The sequence below is a fragment of the Phoxinus phoxinus genome (genome assembly GCF_949152265.1).
Source record: "Phoxinus phoxinus genome assembly, chromosome: 9".
In the NCBI taxonomy this organism is placed as follows: Eukaryota; Metazoa; Chordata; class Actinopteri; order Cypriniformes; family Leuciscidae; genus Phoxinus; species Phoxinus phoxinus.
In genome coordinates, this window is record NC_136884.1 from 33,992,362 (window position 1) to 34,016,706 (window position 24,345).

The 24,345-nt window shown below is 41.0% G+C and overlaps 1 protein-coding gene across 5 annotated transcripts in view; it reads right to left on the reverse strand.

The window, feature by feature from the left end:
* The window catches only part of LOC307004693 (myosin heavy chain, fast skeletal muscle-like), a 40,010-nt gene that overhangs the window by 9,940 nt on the left and 5,725 nt on the right, over positions 1-24,345 (reverse strand). For 2 of the 5 annotated variants that reach the window (XM_079624089.1, XM_079624091.1), the window contains 7 exons: positions 12,696-14,080; positions 2,300-2,335; positions 992-1,210; positions 770-913; positions 530-686; positions 396-423; positions 126-228 (listed from right to left, as the gene is read on the reverse strand). In XM_079624089.1, coding sequence (XP_079480215.1) covers positions 126-228; positions 396-423; positions 530-686; positions 770-913; positions 992-1,198 — 639 coding nt within the window. In that variant the 5' untranslated portion in view covers positions 1,199-1,210; positions 2,300-2,335; positions 12,696-14,080. Of the gene's footprint in view, positions 1-125; positions 229-395; positions 424-529; positions 687-769; positions 914-991; positions 1,211-2,295; positions 2,336-2,460; positions 2,655-12,675; positions 14,081-24,345 lie in introns of those variants that run through there. The other 3 variants (XM_079624088.1, XM_079624087.1, XM_079624090.1) reach the window with 3 other exon arrangements.

Sequence of the window (24,345 nt, forward strand, 5' to 3'; positions counted from 1 at the left end):
AGTGTTTTCATTTATTTTCAATTGTTTTTCTATTTCATGACTAAACACAATTTATAGGCATTTCACAAATTCACACATTTCACAAATTCTTTTAAAATAATATGACATAGTTTTGTATCTCGTACCTTTATTTTACTGGCCTCTTTCTTGATACCTGACACTGCAACTGTGGCAAAGTACTGGATGACACGTTTCGTGTTCACAGTCTTTCCAGCACCAGATTCTCCACTGGTTTATAAGAGATTAGAAGACAGAAGATTGAAATACATGTAGACTTTTCAAATTATATTCAATCTTTGTTCAATCCTAAATTCTATTTTGTAAATATCTCCATAAATGTTCCATCTATGTTATACTTTTCATTTTTGCACTGGCGTTTCATTTAAAATACTTACGTGATTAGGACAGACTGGTTTTCTCTATCTGTTGATTGAAATTTGTAAAATATCCGGTAAATATTTATTATATTAACAGCAACATCTAATTCATCTTAATGAATTCTATAGAATTAAATTCCATAATGTCTTACCAGTCTGCATGAACTGATAGGCGTTGTCAGACACAGAGAAGATGTGGGGTGGGGCCTCCATACGCTTTTTGCCTCTGTAGGCAGACACCACTTCTGCATCGTACACTGGGAGCCACTTGTAGGGGTTCACAGTTGCGCAGAAGAGGCCAGAGTAGGTCTGAAATGAGCAGAGACATTGTCAGATTCCAACAACACAGAAAAAATGAACTTTAATGCTTTTTATGTCATTTCAGAACTTACGTAGATCATCCATGCAGCATAACGCTCTTTGAGGTTATACAGCACAGTGGCTTCATTGAGATGGGTCATCATGGCCATGTCCTCAATCTTGTCATACTTGGGAGGATTCATTGGGTAGACATCTTCTTCCTTAGCAACTCTCTCCTATAAATTAGATATAAAATAAAACAATGTAATAAGTAATTTAATGAGCATCTACATGAAATGGAAATTCAAATTTACCTCCTTAGTATCCAGCAAAACAACTGTGACTTTGCCACCGTCTCTGCTCTTGATAGTTCCCTTGAGGTACAACTCTTTGACATCAGCCACATAGCAGGCAGCCTTGGCATCAAATGGTCTGGCCTGAGCCTCCATTCTCTCCCTCTCAGGCTTACGAAGGTAAATGGCAGCTTTGCCATAAGCGGCCATCTCTGCGTCCGTACTCATGGTGGCGGCTTACTATAGAGAGAAAATATCAACTTATCCATTACAAATTTCTTAAAAATTCAACAAAGGCAAGACACAAAATATAAAACACATGAATTGTGTTAGGAATGAGGCATATTCCTAAGTTTAGGCTTACACATAAATACAGACACATAAAACAAGCAAGAAGCAGGTAAGGGGCCCATTAATGGTAAAAATGTTGATTGAATATGTCTTTCTGGTGATGAAATTGAATCGCTGGTGTCAGTGGATGGCACATACAGTGAAATATGAATTGTGGCATATATGAAGTTTCAGGACAATACAGAGATTTTCACTGCCGACTATTAGGCTTACTTTTGGACTCTCAGCCTGAGTGCATACTTATGCTACAAGTATGAATGAAACGGACATTACATTGAATGTGTGTACTCTCTAATGCTCACAAAGAGAGCTAAAGAGAAGTTTTTCTCCTCTGTAGATAAGTGTACTTGAATTTTTTTTTCTCTCAATGGATGCATAAGATTTCCTAACATATATGAATACGATTTTATTTATTTATTAATTCAATATTTTATGATAAAACTTGAGACATTTCTAATTATTTATATTTATGCAAATGTCATCATGGATTATAATAGCAACACTGCATCCCAATTTTGAATTTGATCAGATGCACAGTTCTGTAGTTAGAGCCAATTTCATGTTTCGCTCTATTATAGCATAATCAATTGTCCCTTTCCCGCTTCTTTTTCTGTTTCCACAAACTGAGTCTGCACAGAAATGTGTCGAATGTCCTCTATATTTGGGCCAAATTTGTATAACTTTCCCACAAGGGGTTTTATGGGCTCTCATAGACTCAAAAGTTGAAGAAGAAAAACAGTCAATACAACACAATAAAAAACAAATACAATAGGTGCCTATGTTTGCCACCTAAATAAAGGGTCAATGGGACCTCTTCCTTAAATTAATCTTACTAATACATTTTAAACACATTTCTTTGCAAATAAATTACATAAGTTTTTAAAAACAGCATGCTTCTCCAGTTCTCGTCTATAATACAGACTATAACAACTGTTTTCATCTACCCTAATCCACACACTGAATCTTAAACTCACTTGCCTTTTGTCCTTGAGACCAGATGAAATGTTCACTACCCTTGGATTAAAAAAAATAAATTCATTAAAATGTATTAATATAAATAAAAACACAATTACTTTGAGTACAGACGCATAAGTGATGATGTTAAATTCCTTTCAGTCACAGTCAGCATAGGCTCTTACCACTTGATGGAACTTCTGAGGTCTTCTCTGCATCTCTTCTAGTCTACCCTCTTGGCTTTTATAGAAGTTGATCATGCACACTAAGCAGAATCTATTCATGGGCAACCTCATATATTTAGATTTATGATGCGCTTTCTTGACACAATAAATGTATGGACAGACTCAGAGACAACCTACCTAATGAAATCAGTTATAAGTCAAACATTTTTAATGCTTCAAAATAATATATAGGCCACGGCTTCCGTCTTAAAGTTCATGTGTATTATAATTATTTATGTTTAGTCTATTAATAACTTACTTTGACATATGACACACACTGAAGTAAATAAATCCTTTTTTGGGATGAGGCTACATTCAGCCCTCCCCATCCCTCTTTTTTGAATCAGAAAACATTTCATCTATTCACCCATGGAAGTTCTTGTAGCAGGCTAATGTGGCAGCAATTGGGCTAAACAATAAAATATGTTACAGATCTGACAAGATATATAGTTCAAGAATATAGAAAAATACTGTAAAATATGCCTAATACAGTGAAAACACACAACAAGTGTCAATTCCCTTTCAGTCAGTCACGTTCGACGTAGTCGATCGTGTCGACTGAATGGAATCACGCCAGGGAGCCAGTCGTCTTCAAGTAGTATACAAACGTGCCAATGGACTGCGTGAATTGCATCACATGATCCGCCCGCAACGCGGATATAAATATGGAACTAGATGCACGCATCAGTTGTCTTTCGCTTTGGAGCTGATCGGGTTACTGATATCTCTGAAGAGTGTGGCTACAACGAGCGAGTGTGTCTGTGTTCTTCTGGAAGATTCTCCCAGTGTCGGTGTTTACAGCAGGGCAGCGGTGATAGCGAGCTACGGAAGCTCTCAACTGCTGTTTTCACAGCATTTTTTCTAAAGAGTGTTTTGTTGACGGCCGGTTGAGGGCGGAAGTAGGAAGTAGTGAGTGCTTCACTGAAAAGTTATTCCCGTGTGCTCCGGCACTGGTGACGTATGACATTTCTAAAAGAGCATCACAGGTGTGTTTGCGTCTTTTTAAAGATGCCATTCCATCCGTGCGTTTCTAGATAGATGCGTCACGATAGATGCATCACGTGTTTAGGCTTACAGCACGCTGAAGCAGCTTTTGTGGATGATTAATGTTCTCATTGTGGGGACATGACCATCTCGGTGTTAAGATTAAGACTCGCCTTCGTTAAAAGCGAGGGCGCAGTCCCCACGCCTATGTCCCGCTCTAGAGCATCCTCCAGGGGAAGCGTGGAGCGCCACAGGGTGTGGGTGATTTGAGGATTATGGTGAGGGGAAATCTGCCCGGAAAAGCCCTGTGGATCCCTCCCTCCACTCTTACACCGCAGCCGGTGGAGCTCCCCGAGGAACATGCTGGTCCCTCTGTAGTGGGCCGACCAGTCGTTTCATTCGGGGCCCCTCCAGAGGACAGGATGTCCATCGCAGCATCGGAGGGAGAGCTGTGCTCTGGAGATGACGATTCGGCTGCTGAAAACGGGCGCTGAAGTGGTAGGGCTCGTCTGGAATTCTCCACCGCGTCCCGAACCGTCAAGACTGGATGATTGGTTTCTCGGGGCGGGCCGGGCTGGTTCTCGGCCCAACCCCCCGGTGCCTTTCTTCCCTGAAGTGCATGAGGAGCTTACTAGGTCGTGGACGGCACCTTGCTCTGCCCGAAACCGCCTGGGTAGCTCCACCGCCCTCACTACCCTTGATGGAGGTGCAGCTAAGGTTACGAGGCGATCTCTCCAGTGGAGCAGTCTGTCGTGATGCAACTGTGTCCGGCGACCGCCACCTCATGGAAGGGGGATCCTTGTCTCCCCTCTAAGGCCTGTAAGTTTTCGCCTGTCCTTATGGGCCCAGCTTTCAGAGCTTGTGGGCAGGCTGCATCTTCACTGCATGCTATGGCGCTGCTTCAGGTCCACCAGGCCCAAGCACTAGGGTTATGGTTACTAGGGTTACTAGGGATATGCACGAGGGTAGCTCAGACCGAGAACTCATGGGTGAGCTTCTCACTGCAACCAATCTTGCCCTATGGGGCACGAAGGTTGCAGCTCGCACAGTCAGTCTGGCGATGTCCACATTAGTGGTCCAAGAGCACCATCTCTGGCTCAACCTGGCGGGTATGAGGGAAGCGGACAAGGTTTGATTCCTGGACTCCCCTATTTCCCAGGTTGGGTTATTCGGAGACATAGTGGAGAACTTTTCCCAACAGTTCTCTGCTGTCCAAAAGCTGACGGAGGCCATCCAGCACATCCTGCTACTGCCTCCACTGTCCGGCTGGGGCAGATCCTCTGCCTGCTCGTCGTCGAGGGCGTCCATCTGCATCCGCCCTGCTTCCACTGAGTCATCACAGCAGCCTCCACCCAGATCTCAGCGTTGACCCGGGCGCAAACGTGACACCCCGCCCACTCCAGGTGCTGCCAAGCCAGGTGGTAAGCGCAAGCGCTCCAGAAGCGGGCCACTCAGGGATGGAGTGAGAGTTTTTGGAGATGGTCACCGATCCACTCCCTTCCTTCGGTGGAGGACCGGGGGGAGTCTTTGTTGTGTATATCTGTTCCACCGCTGGCTCCTGTAAAAGTGGAGCAAGCGGTACCTACATTTTCAAAGAAAGAGCAATTTCCTCTGTTCCTGAGCCCAGAGAAGTTAGCTAGTGGTGTGCGACCCTGACAGTCTTGCAAACTTCAGCTACCTCTGATTTGCACTCTCTCACACTTCGCTGGGGTCTTCTAAAAAACAGGTCAGAGTTGCACTTAACACACTCAGACCCTGTCTCGGACCACCTTCGGGCCTTTCGGAGCTTGGTCTCTTTTTGTTGCCTAGAGTCTGTGGTATTCACAGTTCCGCTGTTTCACCCAGTTGTAGCACTACATGGTGCTCCTGGCTGGTCCAGCGTTTCCCCCGTAACTACAGATTCGGCTTCATGAGCTGGGTTTGAGTGAGTTTGAGGACCCGCTTACGCCTTCTCACGCATTCTTTGCCAGGTGTCTTACAACTCAGACCCCGCTCCGGGCCTTCCGAGCTGGGTCCCTCTCTCTAACCCGCTGCCTCACTCTGAGTACGTCTCTGATACATTAGCCCCCTGTGTTGGACTGTTGTAGCACCGAGAGTGCTCCCGACTGACTCAGACGATTCAGTTCGTCCGGCACCCACCTATGTGCAGCACTGTTTGTTACACATCTGTGTGCAGATAATGCTGCCGTATGTGTGGTCATCGTTTCCTTCTGGTGAGGGTTGCGATAGAGCCGTTCCTCCTTACGATATGAAAATACGCTTCTAAGTGAGGCCTATTTTTCATTGTACTCAATGTATTGTGAGTTAGCCCATCAGGGATCTGTGTGTTTGTTTCGTACCCTTTTTCTAAGCCCCCGTTCAGGTTACTACACAGTACACATTACTAATGCCATCCCTGTGAATGGTCGTGGCAGAGCAGCACGCTCCATGTGTATTAACAATAGCTGGTGTGCTGCCAAACTCTCAGCAGTGTGCAGACTTTTTGCTTCTCCGGGCTAATCGTCCCTTGAACAAATGTATATTAACACTAGCTAACAGGGGCCACGTACAACGGGCATGCAGTCAGGAGGGCTTGGGCATACCTCACACTGCATTGGCATTCAATTGCCTCGAGTTGTTAGCGGTTTCCTTGCTTGATGCCGCTGCTCAGCAAGATGCACTGCCCAGTACAGCGACCGTTGCTCACAACGCTTCCCTCACATGTCACAACTCGCCTGCCATCTCCTCCTTTGGGGTCAGAAGCTCTTGAGGTCGCTTCTTCCACTTAAAATTCTGGCCTGCTCAATCGTGCCACCCAGGTGGCTTCACGACAGCCTGTTGCCGAGGAGAGTGGACACTCCATCCCCAGGCGTTCCAGCTGTCCCTGTTGTTCCCTTGCCAGTTGTTACTCCCTTAAACACGGAGACACTGGCTCACAGCTGACGCCAGGGTCTACGCAAATTGCGTTAAATAAAACCCCAGTGATCCCTCTTGCACACCACTGTGTTAAGTACAGGTAAGAGGAACAGGTTCTTTAGTTGCCCCGTCATGGCCCATCTAGGACCTTGTCCCCTAGACAGCCTTCCTGACCCATTCCTCTAAGACTCCACAGGGATGGGGCACCGTTGGCACCCACACCGAACCGGAGACATCTGAAGTAGAACCTGTTCGTTGTTGGTGTTCTTCTATTAAGGACCCCTGAGAGTGGTCGATCACTTCTGTGCTTCCTTCCTGCAGAAGAGGGGTTGGAGTGCGGCTTCTCTGCTCCACCCTCAACTGATGTTGCCCTTAAAGCACATCAGGATGCAGTTGATATATAGGGAGTACGACTTGGTCGTCAGGTTCCTGAGTGGTGCAAGAAGAGGAATCTTCCTTGCTCCCCCTCTTACCTTCTTGGGACTTATCTCTGAGACCTCCCCTGAGTACTTCAGGTAGTTGAGTCTGAAAATCTTTGATTGCTCTATCTAGAAAGTAGACCTGCACACATTTTCGGTCAACGGATCGTGCCTGGTTTCGGGCTGGCTAACTCTCACTAATGAGACCCTGGCATGGATATGTGCCCAAGGTTCCTACCTATCCTTTAAACAGGACCAGGTGGTGAGACTGCAAGCGCTGCCCATGGAGGAGGCAGACCCAGCCCTGACTTTTCTCTGTTCCAACTGATGCGCAAAAATCATCTTTGTGTGTGAAAGAGAATGCAAAGTCGCAGGACCTCTTCGTCTCTTGTCTGTCCCGGAAAACCAGCAGTAAGGAAGGCGGTTTTCATGCAGAGGTTGGCCCACTAGGATTAGTGTGGAAATTTGACACCCAACAAGCACCTGGGTAAGGAGCTCCTCCATAAAGAGAGTGTAGCTCCTTCCTGGGCGTTGACATGAGTGCCTCGCTGACAGATTAAGAGTTGTGGGCTGGGCGACACCGAACATTCGCTAAGAAGTTAGCTTATGTGTTTAGGCCAGTTGCTTAGTAGGCTCCCTTACCTAAGCCCGGTTTGTAGTGTCAGCTTACTGCGCCATTCCCCTCTTATGGACTGGATAAGTGCACCTTTTGCTCCAGTTAGTTCCACTTCCGAACCATGTTGAGTTCCTCCTCACCCCCTTCGGTGTTGGACGTGGCAGAGCGTCTGATACTAGGCCTATCACTTGTTAGCTTGTGTAACTTGTGTTAGGTGGGGCCCATATGTTGTGATCCCTACGGTGATCCCATATGTGTTTCTTCCACGGTTTGCTCCCTGCGGCGAGCCAGTGTCTTACTTGGCAGAGCCCGCTCTGCCGTCATTGACCGGTTGCCCTGTTCTGGCTGGAGCCACCTCAGTGACATGCCATATGTTGTTCTGCCTGCTAAGTGCGCTCAGTCCATATGTGTATCCCCACATGTTACCTCCTTAGCAGGATGTGGCTTCCGTTGCGTAGACCTTCCAACAAAAGGTACGCTTTCCCTGTGGTCCTGTGGAACAGCTGTAACTTCCTGGCCTAAACCCTGTCCATAAGCACAAAAGATTGGAGGCTTTTGTTTAGGCAGTGGAAGGTGGCAGTAGTAGTGGCGTGTTAGTGGGATCCCATTCATTCGACACAATCGACTACGTCGAACGTGACTGACTGAAAGGAACGTCTCGGATACTTGTGTAACCCTCGTTCCCTAAAGGAGGGAACAGAGACGTAGTCCCCTTGCCACTACTACTGGACCACCGCTGGACCACTACTACGGGTTCCGCTCAGCTCCTCAGCGAAAAAGAACTGATGCGTGCATCCACTTCCGTATTTATACCCGCGCAGCGGGACGGAGCATGTGATGCAATTCACGCAGGCCAATGGTCATTGGCTCGTTTGTATACTACTCGAAGATGACTGGCTCCATGGCGTGATCCCATTCAGTCGACACAATCGACTACATCTCCATTCCCTCCTAACCGAAACGTCAATCCCTTTGTTATAATTTCTGCAAATATTCAAAGATTGTAGACATTTCTTGGCCTTAAACAGCTACAGTCTAAGCCTCAGGCACATGGAGAATAAAATGATTCAAAACCACAATATGTTCACCCTTGAGTGGTCAAAGCCAGCAATCAATGCTAACTACCATGCTGTAAACAGAATATCTCGTCTGCCGTCTCTCAAATCTCTTGTTGTACGTCACTAAATGTTCAATTTTTGTAAAATGTTTGTAAATGCAGTTGTCACTACCTTAAATTACTGAACTGTGTGTGTACAGAACAGGATTAAGCACTAAAAGGTGAACTGACAACTGAATTTAGCTGCAATATGTACGTGGCCTTAGAGCTTCCTTTTAGAAGGTTTATAGATACATCCACCAAACTCGGCTCAGACCTTCAAACTGTTCCGACTCGGGTTGCAATATCATTTCTAACTGATTGGACTTTCAGTTTTCCTAAAATGATGATCAATACTCAGAAAAATCCCATAGACTTATATTGATGGAATGTTCAAGTGAGCCATGGCTGTTAAAATTCTAATTTAAACGCCCAGAAGCCCATTAGACTCAATTAAAAGTACCCAGAAAGTGTATTTTCAGTTACATTTTATTTTAAGGTGTCCTTGTTACAGTATAATTATAAATTTAAGTAAAGAGTAACACTAATTAACTACATGTACTTAGTAGGGGTGGAACGGTACATGTATTCGTATTGAACCGAAACGGTACGGGCATCACGGTTCGGTGCATGAATTTACACAGAGAATACACGGTATAAAAATAAATAAAACTTGCGAGACCGGCTTTCTGCAGAAAAAGCAGCCAATTACAATTCCCTTGTTGTACAGCCTAACGAAGTTAATTACAAATTTATGATAATAATAATAATAATAATATTGTTAAGTTGTACCGGCAAAAGTGCGTGTTCAGCGCTGATCGCGAGTGTCACGACTCACGAGTCACCACAGCAATCAACTAACGTTAACCACTAAATTACAGCTCCTGCACTGGGATTCAAGCAGCTGCAATATAAGGTAGGCTGATGGTGATTTTTAGAACAGTGGCGGAAATGTAAAAGAAGGCTTAACAAACTAAAATATATAAATATATCCTTTTATTGAAACTGGTGCTTTGCTGTGCAAAGAGACATTTCGAAACATTTCACCCGCTGGTACTTTCACTTTTGCCGCTGAGACCCTTATGTGTGTCGTAGCCTATTCTTGAGCAAATTAACATGCAGTACCCAACGTGAGCGGCGCTTTCCTGAGTTGGCAACCTCATAAGTGCTGGGTCCAAGCTTACGGACCACTTCAAAAGTTACCCCTGCCACTTAGCGAGCAGCTTGCTGGTATCACTAGGTAACATTACCAACACCTTTTCTCCAGTCTCAAAACTTCTGACCTTGGACTTTTGATCATAATATTGCCGCTGACGTTGCTGTGCTTGAACTAGGTTTGACTGGGCTAGCTGTGTCATGCTCTTCAACTTCTCCTGCATCTGGAGAACATAAGAGAGAACATGTTGAGTCTCTGGGGCCTGGCCTCCCATCCAGCTCTCCTTCAATAGGGACAAAGGACCTCCCAGCCATATAGCAACTCAAAAGGTGAGAAGTCAGTAGAAGACTGAGGGACCTCCCTGTAAGCAAACAATAGGTAAGGAATCCACTGATCCAGATTCACTCACATACTTTGGCAGCATTTGTTTAAGTGTTTGAGTGAATCTCTCCATCAGACCATCAGTCTGTGTGCTTCTTAAACCCTTGACACCCAACAAGCAGTACGCTTGTTGTAAAAGTTTAGACATGAAGTTTGATCCTTGATCAGTCAATACAGTTTTGGGAAAACCCACTCTCGAGAACAACTGCATAAGACAAATTGAAACTGTCATGGCCTTGACTGTCTTGAGAGGAAAACCCTCAGGATATCTGGTTGCGTAATCTGTGATTACCAGCTTTACTTTGTTCTAATGGCCCTACTACATTCATCCCTAACTGTTCAAATGGCACACCAATTACTGGAGTTACATTAACTGGGCTCTAGGAGGACCTCTACTGGCAGTCTTCTGGAACTGAGGACAAGTTCTACAAAATTGTGTCACATCTGTATTCATATTTGGCCCAAAAAAATATTGGCTAATCCGAGCTGACATCTTTTGCCCAGGGAATTGCCCAACTCAAGCACGATATCCCTTGCCTTCTGGGGGACCACTATTCGTGCATCTATTCCCTTCCCCTTATACAGCACACCATCTTTAATAAACATCATTCCCTGAAATACCTGATGTCGAGTCTTTGTCTTGTACTGCTTCCTGAGCCTGCCTATATAGGGGACCAATCACCGAATCCTCTTGCTGCAACAACCCAATCTCCCGAAGGATTTCTACTGGGCCTACACACTCTACAATAGGTTCATCACCAGGTGCCGCTGCAAAAAGAAAAAGGAAAAAAAAGTCTAGTCTTTTCTAGTCTCTTTTGCTTTTTAGATTTCCTAGGCTTTACCCAAAGGGTATCTCAGTACCTGGCTGAGCTTTCAAATCTGCCCCAAAGTAAGGTAACATACACAGGTCCTCAACATCTTCCTTTTGTTTCTGAGCCCTAGCCGGATCAGAGCTACACTACATTCCTTACCAATGCTTTCATTGCCATCAGTAAGTAGATCTACTAACACTGGTAAGTCTTGGCCCAAAATCATTGGATATGGTAAACCATCTACTTCACCTACTTTCAATAAATAGGCCTGTCCATGTACATTAACCTCAATACTTGCAGTGGGGTACTGCCTTTCCTCTCCATGAACAACAAATCTGTGCTACAGACGTATGACTCCTTAAAACTACAGGTACCAAGTCAGAACGCACCAGTGATTGCATACTTCCTGTGTCTAAAAGCACCGTAACCTTTTGTCCATTAGAGTTGGATTGTACTCTAATGTGCTTAAGATGCTGTTAAACTGTTTAAGTGTGTTTGCTGGGGAGAGGGGAGACAGATAGTAAATGGGCTGATGACCTCCCTGTGTCTGTTTTTGCAAACCTGTTTGTTTGTAATTATGATTGACATCATTGTATCCATAATCCTGTGAAAATTTCTATTTTAAATTGTTATTTTTTTTATTTGTCATACCTGCCCAGGGACTACAGGTGGAAATTAGCAACTGTTGCTATAACCTGGCCCAAGACATATTCTCTTGTTTAACAAGTTTAATGTTTATTTGTGCATTGTCCCTGTTTCAAATAAAACCATTTTCCATTCCATTCCATTAAGAACTACATCCACATATGGCAATACCACTTGAGTTGCCAAACAGCTGGGTCTTGGAACGGTACACACATTGGCCTGGGTGGAAGTGTTAAGCCGCATTCACACCGCCAGCGATACGCAGCGACACGATCCCATTCATTTCAATGGATCGCTGGCGACTTCCGGCGACAGTGACCGTTGGCGACAGAATGTGGGCGTGTCAAGCGATGCGAAACACGCGACAAAAATTCTGAAATTTCAACTTTATGCAAATGAGAAGCGATTTTCGCGAGCGACAACCAATAAGAAGACTTTCAGTGGAGCTCACGTCACCGTCTCGAGTGCAGGCAAGACAGAAGATTTCGAGGGCTATTTCACTGTTTTATATGATTTGACTGTAACCATATTCACAGATATAATAAAATGATGCATGGAAAAGAAACTGTCGACAGTCTCAGTGAGTTTAATTCATACATTTATAGTTCGAGTGGTGTAATTTTATGATGCAAGTTTAGCACTGCTGTAGTTCACTTTACAGTTTCCCTTGCATTATGTTGACTATTAGGAACAAGAAAATTTATTATTTGTCAAATTCGAATGACGTTTTAGTAATTTATGACAGTATGAGTGAGTTTAATTTGTTGATTGATCGATCGGTAATCTAGTAAATTATTTAATCCACTGAACACTGCTGTGGAAAAATAAAAACACTCTCCCAACAGCATACTGTTTCTTTTGAGCCTAATTCCTAGTCAAATTAAAATTATATAGTTGTATATATCACTTGTGATGGTATTTTGTGGTATAGATATGGCCAGACATGCAGTCTACCAATAACATTAGAGTGACAATACTAGGAACGCCCACAAGCGACTACACAGTACAGAGACATACAGCGACAAAGTCGCTGGCGGTGTAAACGGGGCTTTACTAGGGCACCTTGACTGTTTGTGACCTTCCTGTCCACAATGATAACATATAAGACTCCTATGCACACACCAACTTTAAAACCAGGGCTAACTTTATCCTAACTTTAAAAGCTAACTAACCTTATCACTCGCAGACTTGCCTTCATTGATGGCTCAAACTGTAGTCAGTAAGGAGTGCTGGAGCTTGTTTGTGTCTTTAATCCCCTTCGACCGCTTGAATGTCCATGGCTGAGTCTTGCGTCGAGCTGCCACAAAGGTGTCAGCAGCAGCTTCAGCAGCAGAGCCATGATCTCGTTCCCTAATCCAGACTTGAAGGTCAGGTGCCAGCATGTGCAAAAACTGCTCCAAAACAATTATCTCTCCAATCTACTCCTAGTATGATGCTGTGGCTGCACCCACTTGGAATAATGTTCTTTAAAGGTATAGCGGAGGATTTTCTTTTTCCGGGTGGGTAGCCTATCCTATTGGTCCACCTAAGTGTCAATCATTCTGGTGATATGTTTACGTAAGGCCGTTCACACGCTGGCGTGCGCTAAAAGCACAGGCTGGGCTTCCCACTGATGCCGCAGTCGCGAATATTCTACTAGACAGGTAAAGTTTGTCATGCTATTTGGAGAAATCCATTTAAAATCACTGCTAGTAGGTGTTCCCTCTCGGGAGCAAATAGAGTGTTGCACATGTGCATTTTTAAAAAAAGTTGGAGAGGGCGGGTCTTTTCTAAAATTAGGAAAGATCCTCCGCTATACCTTTAAGTCTGGCATACAACTCCTTCGGGTTTTATCCTCCTTCACTTCGGTAGACCGGAACTTCGGGTTTTATCCTCCTTCACTTCGGTAGACCGGAACTGAAAACGATATGTCTCTGAGTTGATATCATACTTAGCAAGAATTGCTGCCTTGACCTTTTCATAATCAAGGGAGTCTACCATGTCCATGTGCCGATATGCAACCCTAGCTTTGCCCGTCAGGAGGGGCACTAACCTAACTGCTTAATCGGTTGTTGGCCACCGAAACGCCATAGCGATTTTTTCAAATGTAGCTAAATAATGTTCTACATCGTCTGTCTCACTCAATCGTTGCAGATGTGGCTCCCTCTCAATTCTCAGCTGACTCTGGCCTTGACTTTCCAGACAAGATGCTGCTGGTGATGCCATCTGTCTGCTGCTTGGACCATCCTGTAGAGCTGAGGGTACTCGCTGGACCGTTGGTTGTGATGGAAGGCCATTCTGGATATCAATGCCGGGCCTTGGATCTGGTGTCGTTCTCACGTGCACTTCATGCTGTAGAAGAGAGAACTGATGCTGCATTCCTCTCCATCGTGCCATACGGCAGTCTCGAGTCTGCTGCAGTGCGAGATGTGATCGGAACATGTCGCTCAGCTACGCCCGTGAGACATCCTCAGAGACACTCCCCAACTCAGCATCTGATTCACCATCATCTCCCTCCATCTCAGCTCTAACAGGTTCCTCAGCCTCTGCTGCACCGCCCGCACCTTTTAAGGAGGCAATCTGGGCCAACACTGTTGCCTGCAGTGGAGAATAAAAAAACAACAACAAAAATTTGTTTTTTACTAATCACTACTCCACTCTTCTGGCCATCCCATTTCTGACACCAGTTGTAATAGGAACCCAGTAATGGGCACCAAAAAAATGGGTGGCCCAATTAAACAGAGGCAGAGTGAATACAAAAAGATTTAAGTATTAATGAATATTCATTCAAACGTGCAAAATCATGAAAAAATCCTAACCTAAATATATAACGTTAATGGAAAAAATAAACAAAAAATGGAAAAATATTATCCAAAAACATCCAAATTAGATTCAAAAGCAATAATTCCCCCAAAAAATAACGGAGTCGGAATGCAGCCGTTCCGCAGTCAGTGAAAATACACACATTGACTTTAATGTAAACCTATTGACTCCGCCACCGTTCCGCAGTTGGTGGAAATTGGGGGTTAGTCGAGCCTGCCACTTATCAGCCAATCAAAAAAAAAGAAAGGGTACAATAGTGCTATTTTCTGATTGGCTATTGTGTAGCACAATAGCCAATCAGAAAATAGCACTATTGTATCTGGTAAGTTGTAACTTGACTGCTGTTAGAGAATGTTTTCCAGATAATTAGCATCAGTTTTTCATGAGTGTCTGTAGCTACTCATGCCATACCCAAAAGTTTTACAGCCTGTTCACTGACAACACCTGCTCAGAACAAGTAGTCTAGGCCTAGTAGTCATTTTCGTTATCACACGATGACTGCCATATTGTCACATTATAAACATCTCTCTCTCCAAATAGGTGTTATCATTTTATTAGCACTTAATAAATTAAAGTGTATTGCATAGTCGATGTTATAGGTCACTTTTAAAATCATGTCATATTTTATAATTATATCCTGGCCATGGATGCATTAATCATTGCATCTGTCTTTCAAAGATGTCAGGTAAAAAGTATACTTTGTATTTGGTTGAATTGTCAGTTCCATGTGTCAAATATTTTCTTCTGCAAGTCTGAGCAATTATTAACAACAACAAAAACACTAATAATAATATTATTAATGAAACACCCCCGGGACCCCTGGTCACTGGGGGGTCACTCTTGCCTGTCTTCAAAACTTGAGAGCCCTGATGTTGTCTCATAACACTCTACACCAACAGATACCTTCCCCTGATCCTGCTGGCTAGCTTACCTCATGCACGTACTCAGAGTCATTCCCCTTACCCCGTGATATATTAACCAAGCTGTAATTTCAGCCTCCTCAATATGCTTTTCCACATCTTAAGATTCATATCTGGTATTTATATCTTTTTAGTTATGTTTCCATTTAAGAAAGTCCTAATAGAAAATAAGTTTAAATGCTGGAAAAACCCATTTCTATTCCAGCCAGTGAAACACACATGGTCCTTTTGTGCTGCTTTAACCCACAGTGTGCCCTTTAACCTAATAAAAAATTAAAGAGAGATTATCTCTGCTTTAATGTGTTATCAGCTGTTTCCCATGTACAGTATGTGTGCCACATACTGTAGGTTATTTATTTTTACACCCAAGTTTCATCATTTAACCTGAAGTTTAATGGTGTGTAACTTGTGTTTACGGAAAGTATTTATGAGCAAAGACAAGGGATGGTTGTACTGATCTGGGTGTCATTAAGACAACCTATCAAACAAGAATTAAGCTATTTAGGGAAAGGTTGTTGCCAGTAAGAAATAGTTTTGTTGACATTCTCTCTTTGGCGGTTCTCTTGAGTGTAATAAGTATTGTCTTTCATGTGTCTAGGTCATGGGCTGATAATCATCCCTTTTAAGGTGGAGACAGAAGCTTCATTTACATGGACCCTAATAACCCGATCTGTATTTAAACTAGTCCAAATCCTTCACTGTGGTGCACTTGCGTTTCTCTCTAAAAGCCCAAACTTAACATCTGAATTAGGCAAATAAGTGTGTGTTGTAAAACGCAGTTTACTCTTACTAAACTGCGGTACATGTTTGATATTAAACTGTGTTATTAAAAGCACATTAAAAAGCAAATTTCAGTGTGCGTGTTTCGAGTCAGAGCCCAAATGGATAAGCAAATTGGCTTTAGATACGATCATAAACACGCATACACAAAAATTTATTTTTGGAGAGTAGTCAAGGAAACACAAGTGGTTATGTCTTAAAGGGTTAGTTCACCCAAAAATGAAAATTTTGTCAGTAATTACTAACCGTCATGTTGTTCCAACCCCCGTAAGACTTTCGTTCATCTTCGGAATAACACACATGACCAGCGTCAGCCAATAGTGAGCCAACGTATGACATACAACACAGAAGCGCTGCGCTATTACACTACGTGAACTCACTCGAGGCCCACGGAGAAGAAAATGGATAGTTGAATAAAGTCATAATTTTTGTTGTTGTTTTTGCGCACAAAAATTATTCTCGTCGCTTGATAAACTTATGGTTGAGCCACTGTAGTCACCTGGACTATTTTAACAATGTTTTCAATAACTCTACAGTAGAAGCCTACGGAGGAGTGAGACAGCTCTCAGATTTAATCACAAATATCTTAATTTGTGTTCTGAAGATGAACGAAAGTCTTACGGGGTTGAACAACATGAGGGTGAGTAATTACTGACAGAACTTTCATTTTTGGGTGAACTATCCCTCTAGGCTTTCACAGCTGAGAAAGAAATGTTTAACAGACAGTATATTAGATCCGTACATTAGCTCTTAATTTGACAGCAACATAATATACCTGCTGCAGTCTATCATTAATGATAATCAAACAACAAATGACAAAGGGAAATAAGTCACTGATCTTGACTGAATAATTTAAATAGCTTTAATAAGGCTTTGATATCCCACTGCAATCCTGTGCGTTCCATTCTGTGACAGTTGAGCTAAAAAAATAAAGATTACGTCTGAAAGTCACAGTTGGTGATAAGTTTGTGTGTAAATCTATGTTGTCTACTTGTTGTCATTTCTAGCGAGAAATTAGAATTGTAGTGTTACAATTACTTAAAAATGTGCTTTGTGATCACCAAAGCTCTCTCTACCCTGTTGTAGATCCTCAAACCATTATGATGCCAGTTTTGTGAGTTACACTGTTTTAAAAAAAGTGTAATTTTACAGGTAATGGTCTGTATTTTTTATTTTATTTTTTACAGTTTTTTACAGAATTTTACCCTTTTGTCATTATACAGGTTTTATTAAATGCCTGTTATTTTACAGATATTTGCTGTAATTTAAAGGTCCACTATGCCCACTATTAAATTTACAGGTAATTGCTTGTACCGGTATTTTGGTTTTACATCAATTTTACATGTTGTTGTTTTTTAAAGGAAATTGTCTGTATTTTTACAGAATTATAATTGTGTAATTTTACCTAAAATATTAAGTGATAGTTTACAGATTCTTTCTGTGATATTAGAAAACAAAGAAAAGAAGGTATAACTGCAGAAATCTAGCCTAGAAATCTAGACGCACCCTAGAGGCAGCAAATGTAATTTTGCAGCCAGTGTCATCTAACACTGATTTTGGCTCTGGTTGGGTGTGCTTGTGCTTTGCTAAGCTCGCATCTTCAACAATAATCAGTGATCCGCTTATTATCCTCCAAAAAAGGAACTTTCTGAACAGATTTTGTGATTGATGTTTAGTCATTTGGATGGTTATAAGCAGTGGATTGAGGTACTGAAGGGTGATATTTGGTGGATTGAGATTGGGCCTGCCGGTTGTAGTGGAGCCATCTTTAAAACCAGCTCCAGGCTTCCAGCCACCACCACCACCACCAGGCCGCTTTCAGGCTTCCAGCCACTACCACCAGGCCGGCTTCAGGCTTCCAGCCACTACCACCAGGCCGGCTTCAGGCTTCCAGCCACCACCACCAGGCCGGCTTCAGGCTTCCAGCCACTACCACCAGGCCGGCTTCAGGCTTCCAGCCACCACCACCAGGCCGGCTCCAGGCTTCCAGCCACCACCACCCGGCCGGCTTTCAGGCTTTTCAGGCTTTTAACCACCACCACCAGGCCGGCTCCAGGCCTTCAGCCACTACCACCAGGCCGGTTTCAGGCTTCCAGCCACCAACACCACCAGGCCGGTTTTCAGGCTTTCAGCTTCCAGAGTTAGCAGAACATGGCTCCTCCAAAGTTGAGGAACACAGAGGAGGAATATGCAACCATCATTCATGTAAATGAACTGTTACAACAGCAAAAAGATATGTTCATGGCTCTGTTACAGCAACAGCAGGAAATGTTCAAGGATTTTGTTAAAATCATTATGGACTCAGTGAACACCAGAATGGATAATGTTTCCAAAGAACTACAAGAGCTAAAAACAAGTTTACAATACACACAGAAGGACGTAGATGATCTTAAAGTTACTCAAGCTAAACAATCTGAGCATGGAAAAATCACAGAAACTGATATAGTGAAAATCTGTGATAATCTACAAGTTATGTGTGAAAAACAAGAACATCTTGAAAGTCAATCAAGGAGAAATAATATTGTGATTGATGGAGTTCCTGAATCAACTGGCGAATCCTGGGCAGACTCTGAAGAAAAAGTGAGGGTAATTTTTAGGCAAAAACTACAACTACAAAGAGACATGGAGATAGAGCGTGTACACCGAATAGGAAAACCGGAAGCTGCTAGAAACAGACCGAGATCTATGGTTGTTAAATTTCTGAACTTCAAGGACAAAGCTGCTGTTATGCAAAGAGCAAAGAACCTCAAGGGCACAAAAATGTTCATTAATGACGATTACACGGATGCTGTGCGGCTAAAAAGAAAGGAATTGATGCCAAAGTTGAAAGAAGCACGTGACAAAGGAGACATTGCCTACCTCAGATACGACAAACTCATCATCCATTCCCGCACTAGCACCCCTGAGTAATCTCTGCGCAACTCTGAAGGTATGATAGCACATAAAACTCATGTACTCATTACCAAGAAAAGGCTTAAGACTAGCACATATTAATATAAACAGCCTTAGGAATAAAATCAATGAAGTTGCTGAACTGCTAAATGAGTATAAAATACATATTCTTGCTATCTCGGAGACCCACTTGGACTCCTCCTTTGATGACACAGAGCTATTTATTGAAGGTTACAACATATACAGAAATGACAGAAATGGTTTTGGTGGTGGAGTTGCTTTTTATATTCAGAATCACTTGCCAGTAAAAATAAGAACTGATTTAATGAGTTTTAACATTGAAATATTATGGTTGCAAATGCATCTACCTCATCGGAAGTCGATACTTTTGTGTTGCTGTTACCGGTCACCAAGTGCCAATTGTGAATATCTTGACACTATCTGTAAAATGTTGGATATAAATACTAATGTAAGTCAGGACATATATTTCATGGGTGACTTAAACATTGACTGGTTTTCTAAAGACTGCCACTTAAAAAGAAAACTGTTAACTACTGCAAATGCATGTGGACTTACTCAACTGATAAATAAGCCTACAAGAACATGTTTCAAGAGTGATGGCTCCAGAACATCTACCTGTATAGATCATATTTTCACAAACCGTCCTGAACTGTGTAAAAAGGTACTGTCTATTCCCACTGGTAGTAGTGATCATAATTTGATCATTTCTGCGTTAACAACCAAGCTGAGTGGATCTGGAACTGCAGTCTTATTTAAAAGATCGTATAAATTGTTTAAAAGTGACAAGTTTATTGAAGATGTTCAAGCTATATGCTGGTCTGATGTGTTGGCTGCCAGTAATCCAGAAATTGCTCTCTTTAAATTTAACAATCTATTCTTGTCATTGATTGAGAAACATGCGCCTTTAACCTGTTAGCCTTCAGCGCCACTTTTGAAAAATCCCCAGAAATAGCATACCCAACCTAAAAAAGATTCAATTAATTTACCCTTTGTCCTAAAAGCTCAAGTATGGTCTCATTTGAAAGCTGACACCTGGCACTTTATTGGAAATGTAGAATGAATTATTGTCATAATGAAAAAAAAATTATGAATAGCTTCAAAGTTGTGTAAGTTATTAGAAATTTATTTTTATGAAACATCTTCATGAAAATTAAATTGAAGTTGGCCCGTCAGCACTCTAGAAATGCACTCCAGCTAAAGACACATGTCTGACCATGTTATATTTAAAATTTGAAGGTGATAAGTCTAAAACTCTGTATTTTGTTAAATGTTTTTCAAGATCATCTCAAATGACTTTATTTTGAATTGACTCTAAAATGCAAACTTGTGTTTATTGTCATCTATTAGCATCTATTCAGTCTATTGTCTCTATTGTTTTGTGGTGCAAACGAGCCCCATTCAGTGTCACTCTCTCCTGCACACATTTACACCTTTCCAGCCGGCTTATGGCCATAAATATTCTTTTCCTTTGTCTCCATTATAATCGCTAACGACTGGCTAATCACGGTGTTTCACCCCCTAATTTCTTTCATAATCTTCACTTCACATTTGAAACTGTATCAAATGCCTTTCTTAAATAAAGAAATATTTCAGTAAGCATTCCGATTTAGAAAAAAAATCATAAAAAATAACAGCTAGATGGCAGGTGCAACTAGAGAGCTAGCTAGCATGTTAGCTTAGCACACCATCAATACACGACAATTTATGAGATTAAAACCCTGTTTGAGCTCCAAACTTACTTTATAGTGCAAGTCGAGTGTTTTAAATAATATTCTATGAGCTTATTTGGCTTCAGAAAAGAAAATCAGACAGAAAATATATGATTTGATATTATTCTGCACTATTGTAAAGTCTATACCGATTAGCACTGCTACATTATACATATAATCTATTATTATAAAAATACCTGACATGGCTCGAAGAACACAGGTAAATCAAATATCATTGCAATCATGTTTATTGTCTTCAAAACATCTTTATCTGCATGTTATAGCGATCTCTGAAAGCTAACGTTAGCTGTTTATGTCAGTGACGTCCTGGAAGGTCACAGGTTATTTCTTCTTCGTGAGCTTTCATATTTGGAAAAAACTGTGCAAATGGCGCCCTCAGCCTGCTGTATGGATTGAAAACACAGTACATCAGAGTATCCAGCGCTCTTTATGTATACATCGACGCATTTGGATATAAATTCAATAAATATTATTCCTGTCTATAGAAATATGATGTAAACCTATGATAATATATCAATATTTCTCCAAATCTGCACATTTTTGAGCCAAAAGCCCTGAGGAACGTTGTTTTGTCACGCGTTCTCAAGACAACAGCACCGGAGTTTTTTTCTGAATGGAGCAGCTGACGCTCATAATTCATATTAAAGGTATCGACTCATTTTTTCATTACATAAATCCTGACACAAATTAAGACATAACTGTCACTATAAGTTTCTCAGAATACAATAGTGGTCAAATACTGAAACGTGAGACTTATATATTTTTAATGATGTATAGTTTGTCAAGGTAATAACATTAAATCTGATAGTAACTTTGAACTATTTAAAAAAAAAAACGCTTCAGAGCGTCCTCGCTCTGGTGAAGGTTAACAGGTTAAAGAAGTTTACTGTCAGGAACAACGTCACACCTTGGTTGGATGATGAACTGAAAAATTCTATGAAAATAAGAGGTCAAATGAAAAAAACAGCAGTCACTACAGGAAATAAATGTGATTGGGACCTATATCGTAAAATGAGAAATTCTGTTACTAAACTTAATAAAAAGAAGAAGAAAATCTATTTTTATAATCATGTTAAAAATATAGGTAATGATAGCAGGAGGTTATGGAATGTTTTAAATCAATTGACTGGTAAGAAAAATAAAATAAATCCATCTTTTTTGGAAACAGGGGATACATTTATAATTAAGCCAATAGATATTGCAAATTATCTTAATGATTATTTTATAAGAAAATTAGATAAATTAAGAGAAAATATGCCTAATCTAAGTAATGACATGTCTTACCGATTAATAAGAAATGAACTGATGAAAAATAAAAACTTAAGTTTTAAATTAGAAAGTGTAAATACAGATCAAGTAAAGAATCTTTTAAAATCCTGTAAAAATAAACCACCGGGTGTTGACGGTCTTGACAGCAGACTCCTTAAACTAGCTGCTGACTTTATTGCCCCTGTTCTAACCCATATCATTAACCTCAGTTTTATCTGCTGTACCTGCCCACAGGCATGGAAGCAGGCTAAAATAGTTCCTCTGCCCAAAGATAAAAAACTGCCTTTCTCTGGTCCCAACAGCCGTCCGATAAGTATATTACCTGTATTATCGAAAATAATGGAATCTATAGTATACGATCAAATTAATAACTATTTTTATACAAATGATTTATTTACAGATTTTCAGCATGCATACAGAAAAAGTCACTCCACTGCCACTGCACTGACTCACATGTCTGATGATTGGCTTAGAGAGACTGAAAAGAGAAATATTACAGGTGTTGTATTTTTAGATTTTTCGGCTGCCTTTGACATCATAGATCATGACTTGTTATTAACAAAATTATCTTGTTATGGTTTTGAGCAGTCAGCAATCACATGGATGTACAGTTATTTGTCAAACAGAACACAGACAGTGTTTTTTAATGGCAGTCTCTCAGGTATCAGAAATATCACATGTGGAGTACCCCAAGGCAGTTGTCTGGGTCCATTATTATTTAATATTTTTACTAATGATTTACCGCATATTTTAAACAAGGCTAACATTGTCATGTACGCTGATGATTCAACTATATATACATCAGCAAGTACACAAATGGAATTAGAAACTGTTCTAAATATAGAATTACAATATGTAGTAGATTGGATCAAATTAAATAAACTGGCATTAAACACAGTAAAAACTAACTGCATGATTTTAGGTTCAAATTATAACATCAATCAAAATCCTGTAATTAATATTAAAATTAATAATGCAATTATTGAACAGGTGCATGAGACTAGACTGCTGGGTGTAATAGTTGACTCTAGATTATCATGGAAAAAACATATTAATAATATTATTGCAAAAATGGGAAGAGGTATATCTATTATGAGAAGACATGCACATTTTTTGACTACAAATATTATGAATTATGCAATGAAAGCACTAACATTGACATACCTCGACTATTGCCCAGCAGTTTGGTCGAATGCCACTGGTGAATATATTAATAAATTACAACTTATACAGAATAGAGCAGCTCGTGTAGTACTTAGGTGCAGCTATAGGAGAAATATTATATTAATGCACAAAGATCTTAATTGGTTGTTGGTCGAAGATAGACTGTTGTATTCACTGTTAATTTTCATAAGAAACATTTCCATCTCAAAATTGCCTTCTGTTTTGTTCAAGCATCTTTCTTTTAGTGTAGACAATCATCAGTACAGTACCAGACATGCAACTAAAGGCAACTTCACCTTACCCATAGCAAGAACAAATGCCATAAAAAACACTGTTATGTTCAGAGGTATGAAGGAATGGAATAAACTGCCGAAACATATCATGCTTACTAACAATGCTAATAAATTTAAATTAAATGTAAAACAGCATCTATCAAAATAATACATCTGACTGTTTATAATTATTTATTTATAGATGTGTGTGAATATGTATGTACATGCACATGTGTAGAATGTGTTTTTATGTGTGTATATCTCATGCCCGTATGAGGGTACATATGTACGTTGCTATGTGTTTGTACATGTGTATATGTATGTGTGTATGTGTTTGTGGATTTACTTTTTATTTTTTCTGTACATATTTTTCAGGACCCCAGGAAGAATAGCTGCAGCACGGCTGTAGCTAATGGGGATCCTTTCAATAAAACTAAAAAAAAACTAAAATCTAGCAACTCTCCGTTGCCTTGAAAACTCTAGTCAGCCAAATCACATCGTGTATAGAGTCGGTGGGCGGGCTTAACATAATAACGGCAGATTTTCGACAATTTTCACGAAATTTTTGACAACTCAGTGTGCAAGGACCTTAATGCGACTCACACAAAATAAGTATTTCAATATCAATTCTAAGTTTTTGATCGTGATTACAATATCAAGGGTCAAGTAAATATTCAGGGGATCTTTTAATAGCTAAATCGATGTGAAAGAAATGTCATCAGTAGGATTTAAGGGGACAGTAGACTTGCATGATGATTGACTTGCATGCTGGTAAAAATGACCTGATGTTTCTTGAGGACAGGGTAAATGGTAAAGGGGGGTAAAGTGTTTTTAGCTCATCTACCATTCTAGCAAAAACATGTGCTTGGAAAACACTTTTGTTTCTTTAGACATACAGGAAGATACTTCTGTTGGTGTTTCGTTTTCTTATACATTGTTTTTATTCATTCATTGTTTTATAAGGCAAAAGAATGCTTCAGTATTTTATGTAC